The 6,622-nt window shown below is 40.2% G+C and overlaps 1 protein-coding gene across 1 annotated transcript in view; it reads right to left on the bottom strand.

Moving 5' to 3' along the window:
* Nucleotides 1-2,530: 2,530 nt before the first annotated feature.
* The window catches only part of Nsl1 (NSL1 component of MIS12 kinetochore complex), a 29,595-nt gene continuing 25,503 nt past the window's right edge, over nt 2,531-6,622 (bottom strand). Inside the window, exons 5-6 of the mRNA XM_042681857.1 lie at nt 5,582-5,649; nt 2,531-3,904 (exon numbers count right to left, since the gene is read on the bottom strand). Coding sequence (XP_042537791.1) covers nt 3,626-3,904; nt 5,582-5,649 — 347 coding nt within the window. The 3' untranslated portion in view covers nt 2,531-3,625. The remainder of the gene's footprint in view (nt 3,905-5,581; nt 5,650-6,622) is intronic.

Raw genomic sequence — 6,622 nt, 5'->3', positions numbered from 1 at the left:
TTGCCATTACATCAGTAAGCCTGGGTGGGAATTTGTTTTTCCGTTTTATGCAATCAATGTTTAGTGGGTCTTTTCTATCTGGAAACTTAAGTGCTACCATAAAATTCTGAGGCAGGGGACTTTATCATGAAGAGGCGTATTTAACTAGAGCATGGCACCGGTGTCTGCTCAACTTCTGCTAAGAACCATGTTTTAGCCATACATGGTGGAAAAGCAGAAGAGCAAATGGGTTTGTGCAAAGCGATGGCATGGCAAGAGGAAGCAAGAGTGCAAGCGTAGGAAGTTGACCTGCTCTGCTCTGCTCTGCCAAGAACTACCTTTACCCCTTTATGAAGGTGGAGCCCCATGACCCAATGACCCCTTTTTAGGTCTCACCACTTGTCAATGCTGTTATGTTAGGACCAGCACTTCCATAGGTGTTCTGGCAGGCACAGCACATTCAAACCATAGCACTGGCACCCCTCAGTTCTGGGGGTGTTTCTTGTATCATTTCTATTTCTTCATTCTCCATTTTGAGATATACTTCCTGTATCATATCACTTTTGTGTGTATGTGTGTGTACCCAATCCAGGAGCTTGAACTCAGGATCAGGACACTGTCTCTGGGTTTTCTGCTCAAAGTTAGCACTCTACCACTTCTGGCTTTTTGGTAGTTAACTGGAGGCAAGAGTCTCATTGCCGGGTGCCAGTGACTCACACCTGTAATCCTAGCTACTTAGGAGGCTGAGATCTGAGGATCAGTTTGAAGCCAGCCCAGGCAGGAAAGTCCATGAGACTTTTTTTTTTGGCGGTCGAGGGGCCTGAACTCTGGGCCTGGGCACTGTCCTTCAACTCTTCAGCTCAAGGCTAGCGCTCTACTGCTTGAGCCATATTGCCACTTCCGGCTTTAGTTCTGCTTATGTGGTGCTGAGGAATCGAACCAAGGGCCTCATGCATGCAAGGCAAACACTCTACCACTGAGCCACCTTTCCAGCCCCTATGAGACTCTTATCTCCAGTTAACTACTAGAAAAACAGAAGTGGCACTGTGGCTCAAATGATAGAGCACTTGCCTTGAGATCAGGACCAGCACCCAGGCCAAGTTCAAGACCCATTAACAACAGCAAAATAAGTCTCATGGACTTTACTGACTGGGCTGGCTTTGAATTGAATTCCAAGATCTCTTCCAAGATCTTCCAAGATCTCAAGTCTCAAGCTGGGAGTACAGGTGAAAATAGGTACCTAGCCTTGAAAGAGAATTTTTAGACTCTGTCTCATCTGGTCTTCCTTTTCCAACACAGAAATCAAGACTGTATTTTCAGTATTTCTTTCATAGTCTCAACATTTCCTAAAAATATTGTCCTTTTTGTAATCCTTAAATTTTAAACTTTTGGTCTATGAAGAAATGTAATTTCTCTTGCTGAAATGCATACGTACTGAATATTATGAATGATAGTTATGTCTCAGTTACTAATGCTAAAGTACTATCTTTCCAATAGCATTTCTACTTTAAAATCTGCTATAATTGTGGAATAAAATTTTGAGTTCTCAAGGAGTTTTCAAGATTTAGTTGTCTGTTTTAATTATAACACTTCTGGACACAAAAGTAGATATATTCATTACAGAGTCATTAAAATTCTACATTCTCTTAATCTATTCCTTTTCTTTGCTGAAATATTTTGAGGTAAATCCAAGGTATCACACTGTAAATCTCAATATCTCAATAACATCCCTTGAAAGGGGGAGAGAACATTTCTTTAGGTAATGATAATGTAATTACCTTATATAATCTAATAGCATTAGCAGTTTTGTTTTCTTTTCTTGGTCAGTGCTGGGCTTGAACTCTGGGCCTGGATGCTGTCCCTCAGCTCTTCAGCTCAAGGCTAGTGCTCTACCACTTGAGCCACAGTACCACTTCTGGTTTTCTGAGTGGTTCATTGGAGATAAGAGTCTCACGGACTTTCCTGCCCATGCTGGCTTTGAACTGTGCTCCTCAGCTGCTGGCCTCTTTAGTAGCTAGGATGACAGGTATGAGCCACCGGCGCCTGGCTAGCAGTTTTCTTGTTTGAAAACTTTCAAAGTAAAATAAGTCATACATAATTGTAAGATTATGAAAGAACACTGTAAGAATATCAACAATCTTTAACTCAAAACAACTTTAAAGCTAGGCACCAGTAGCTCATGCCTATAATCCTATCTACTCAGGAAGCTGAGATGTGAGGATCACAGTTCGAAGCCAGCCCAGGTAGAAAAGTCCCCATGAGACTCTTAGCTCAAGTTGACCACCAGAAAACCAGCAGTGGCGCTGTAGCTCAAAGTGGTAGAACATGAGCCTTGAGCACAAAAGCTCAGGAACAGCACCCAGGCCCTGATTTCAAGTCCCAGGACAAACCAAAACAAAAAAGAATGCCTACGATGATGAGGGAGAATGATGAAAAGAATGACACCAATCAAGATGCACTGTATTCAACACGCACTGTTGAATGTTAACTCCTTTATACAACTACTTAAAGGTAATAAAAGTATAATTTAAAAACATGCTTCAGACAACCATTAAAAATAGTATCATATTTCAGTCCTTACACATCATTTTAATGAAAAAAATCCACACTGATACATACAAATTTACAGATTTCAAACTGTAACATCAAACAGAATGCAAGAATGGAATAAAGTGGCTATATGATAGAATCTTGATGTGATTATGTGGATACAATGAGGAAGACATCATAGGTTTCCCAGCCATGATTAATTGAATTCCTCTAAAAATGGACGGAGGTATCAGTCACTTCAGGGGAAACAGCAAGTTAGATGCCCTGTCTACATTGTAGAATGTAAGACATAAGAAGCTTTAAGAAACTGAAATTAAATGTTAGAAGAACAGTACAAAATAACTTGCTATAATGATGGTTTATCTTTGACATACAAACCTCAAGTATGCAATACTTCAGTATAATTGAATTTGCTGAAAAATGACAATTTGCCAATGTATTGATACACACACACACACACACACACACACACACACACACACACACATTGAACTTAAAGGATCTATTTAGAAGTAAATGAGGAATTCTAAAAAGAAACCATTTGTTCCAAGTCATATTAAAATTTCCATGGACAAGTGTGGGCAAAACACATGACTACATACCAATTTTTAAAAAATAATTCTTGCACAAACAATAGTCTTCTTAACATAACAAAATTCTAAAATTAATTCCAGAAATCCAAATTAGGTGATTCTATAACAAAGAGAAAACCAATTAGGGAGTCAAACTGTACTTGTGTGGCACTGATGTTTGTTTAAAGCACTTAAGAGAACCCCCAGGCAGACCATAGCCTTAAAGAAAGATGTACATCAAGGAAGTCCACAGAACATGTAGCTCACGAAATTCCAGAATAGGGCAAGACAGCCCAGAGTGAGTGGCTGGCATTTGAGGATAGTAAGTGCATATTATATAAGTCCACTGGAGGCCTTATGGCAATACTACGAATGGAATGCTAAGATATGCATCGTGTCCAGAATAGCAGTTAATGTGACTATATAAATGAACTTGTTGTTCTTTTAAATGAATTTATTCTAGGTGAGAATGTGCGATTAAATGTCAGTAACACCTATTTTCAACTCCCACAACAAACGAATGGTCACGTATCAAGATTAATTCTCTTAGGCCTTAGGGGATACCATCTTCTCTGTGGGCAGTCTTGAGCTTGTTTTCTTTTAAGTACCACATTAGAGGTTCCCCTGGAGGCAGTCTCTGATGGTGTGGTTTCTACTTGTGAGATGAGGCTGTCAAGCTTGGCATCTGGCTTCCTGTGACAACTGGAGAAGACTTCCTGGTGGATCCTTTGGAGCTGAATAACAGGCTGCATCTTTAAGACTTGGGAAAACCCATCTGCTTGTTCAATTAATGCAGGCAAAGCCTTAAAAAAAAAAATCTAACATTTAATCTCAGGCTAACACATAAGTACAGAGATGGACATAATACTACAATTCTTAGGCCAAAGTTTTTCCTGAATCCTAGCTTTTGGAGGTCATGAATATTCAACTTTATCTTTGAAATATTAGTGCAAGCTGAGGAATTTTAACCAAAAGCTAAAACCAGAAAAACGTATTCTGTTCCCACAATAAATAGGAGTAATCTCAACTATTCAGGAGGCTAAGAACAGAAAGATCACAGTCCAAAGCCAGCCTAGACAGACAGTGAGACCCATCATAAGAAATAAGCTAGATGTGGTGGCTCATGCCTGTAATCTCAGCAATGAAGGAGGCTGAAGGTAGGAGAATCATAGTCTGAGCGTGAGTCCTCAAGTTCAAACCCTTAGCACAAAACCAACACATGCATGTCAGCTCTGCTACTTGAAAGGCTGAGGCAAGAGGACCACAAGTTTGAGGTCAGAGTGGGTAACATTGTGAGGCTTTGTCTTAAAAAACAAAAAAGGGTGGGGGGCTGGGAATGTGGCTTAGTGGTAGAGTGCTTACCTAGCATGCATGAAGCCCTGGGTTCGATTCCTCAGTACCACATAAACAGAAAAAGCTGGAAGTGGCACTGTAGCTCAAGTGGTAGAGTGCTAGCCTTGAGCAAAAGAAGCTCAAGGACAGTGCCCAGTCTCTGAGTTTAAGCCCCAGGACTGGCAGTAAATAAACAAGTAAAAAAAAAAAAAATAAGGAAGAAGAACTTAACTGTGCTGCTATAGTGTGACAGAAACAACAGATGCCAAGTGCATGAATGGACATGTTGCATTCCAGCGCAGCTTAATTTACAAAAATGGGGCTGAGAGCCTGGCTCACTGGCTTCCCAATTCTCAATCAAGAGCATGGTGAGTGGTATGACTGAGGATGATAATCAGAAAATAACCACGAAAGAATGTTACCAAAATTTAACACCAGTAGGAGTTTACAATAACTCTCATACACTAGAAACCCCCATGTTTTCCTGCTTCTGTAAACTAAATGTCAAAATATAAACAACTTGACTGCAATGATAGGAGTCTTCCCCAGCTGCAGAAATATGTCATCTAAGGGGAAGGAACATAGACGCCAGGGTCTGACACCCAGGCCTTCAAAGCTGGCTGTCACCAGCTGGACATCTAGCCTCTGGTCACCTCAGGGTCTTCATCTATAAAATGGGGCAACGGTCTCTCTCTCAGGGTTAGGGTAAGGAATAAGTTAGGTAATAAATGTGAAGTAGGGGCTGGGATGTAGCTCAGTGGCAAAGCGCTTGCCTAGCAAGTGCAACATCCTGTTCGATTCCCAGTACTAAAAAAGAAAAGACTAAATAATAAATAAATAAATAAATGTGAAGTAGTTAGATGGGGCCTGATTCACACCAAAGTTCAATATATGTCAGTGTGATTATCCAAAATTGATCAACTGCTAACACTAAGAATTCAAAATAACAACCAATCTTTTTAAGAATGCCTGGCACATAACAGGTATGTGGTAAATGGTACTCGGAATGTTGCTGTTGTTCAATAAACTCCCAAATGGTCTGCTTCAAAGACTCCTAACTTCCTATAATAGTTACAGAAACACTTGGCTATTGAAGGCAGGTACTTAACCCCAGTTTTTCATTTTATACTTTAGCACACAGCTTTTACCTTCATGACTCCACTGATGTCCTTGGCTATACTTTCTCCTCTGCATTTCAGATTTCCCATACAGGGAGCTGCAAAGAAACCAACGAACAGTATTTTAGGCTTTTTTAAAATCCAATAGCCAATTATAAAAGGCATTTGTTTACATGCTACCTAGACACAAGCAATTTTCCAGGATTATTCACTTTAGGTTTTGTTTTGTTTTGTCTTTTTGTTGGTCGTGGGGCTTGAACTCTAGGCCTGGGCACTGTCCCTCAGCACTTCAGCTCAAGGCTAGTGCTCTACCACTTGAGCCACAGCACCACTTCTGGCTTTTTCTGCTTATGTGGTGCTGAGGAATCAAACCCAGGGCCTCATGCACACACAGCAGGCACTCTACCACTGAGCCACCATCCCAGCCCTCACTTTAGTTTTATGGGGCTTGAGGTCTTGGGTTTTTTATTTTTATTTTTTTGGGGGGGGGGGTGGTTGGGTGATGGTAGGTTTGAACTTAGGCAGGTACTCTACTGATGAGCCATGCTCCTAACCCTTTTTTATTCCCTTTACATTTCCTCACCACTCCACTGAGTTTTGCTTTTTTATCCAGAGCCAGTCGCAGACTCTGATTCTTCCTATACCTCCCACATAGCTGGGTAGCCATACACCAACACATCTAGTTTCTTTACTGAGATAGTTTCACTAATGTTTTTCTTGGGTTGGTCTCAAATCATGATTCTCCTGATCTCTACCTCCCATTTACCTGGGATTACAGGCATGAGCCACCATGTCTGGCTTCATCATATTTTAAAATAAATACAAAGTACTACTTAATTTCTAAATTATTATGAATTTTATAAAAGAAAAGCATTTTTTTACTTAGAATGTACAATCACACTCTATGAAGACCGTAACTCAACATAACTTTTGAGGGAAAATTTGGACTAGGTTGCCAGTAATAATGGTAATCTATTTCTTTACTTCCTTGATGTTTTCCTTCTCTGTTGCTTCTCCAAGTTTTAGTGAACTTTATTTTCTCCTATTCTTTGTTATATATGTTCTGGGCTA

Source organism: Dipodomys spectabilis, unplaced genomic scaffold, assembly GCF_019054845.1.
Source record: "Dipodomys spectabilis isolate Male_0828 unplaced genomic scaffold, ASM1905484v1 ptg000069l, whole genome shotgun sequence".
NCBI classification, from domain to species: domain Eukaryota; kingdom Metazoa; phylum Chordata; class Mammalia; order Rodentia; family Heteromyidae; genus Dipodomys; species Dipodomys spectabilis.
Note: the sequence above shows the minus strand (reverse complement) of the source record. Positions and strands in the feature narration are given on the sequence as shown.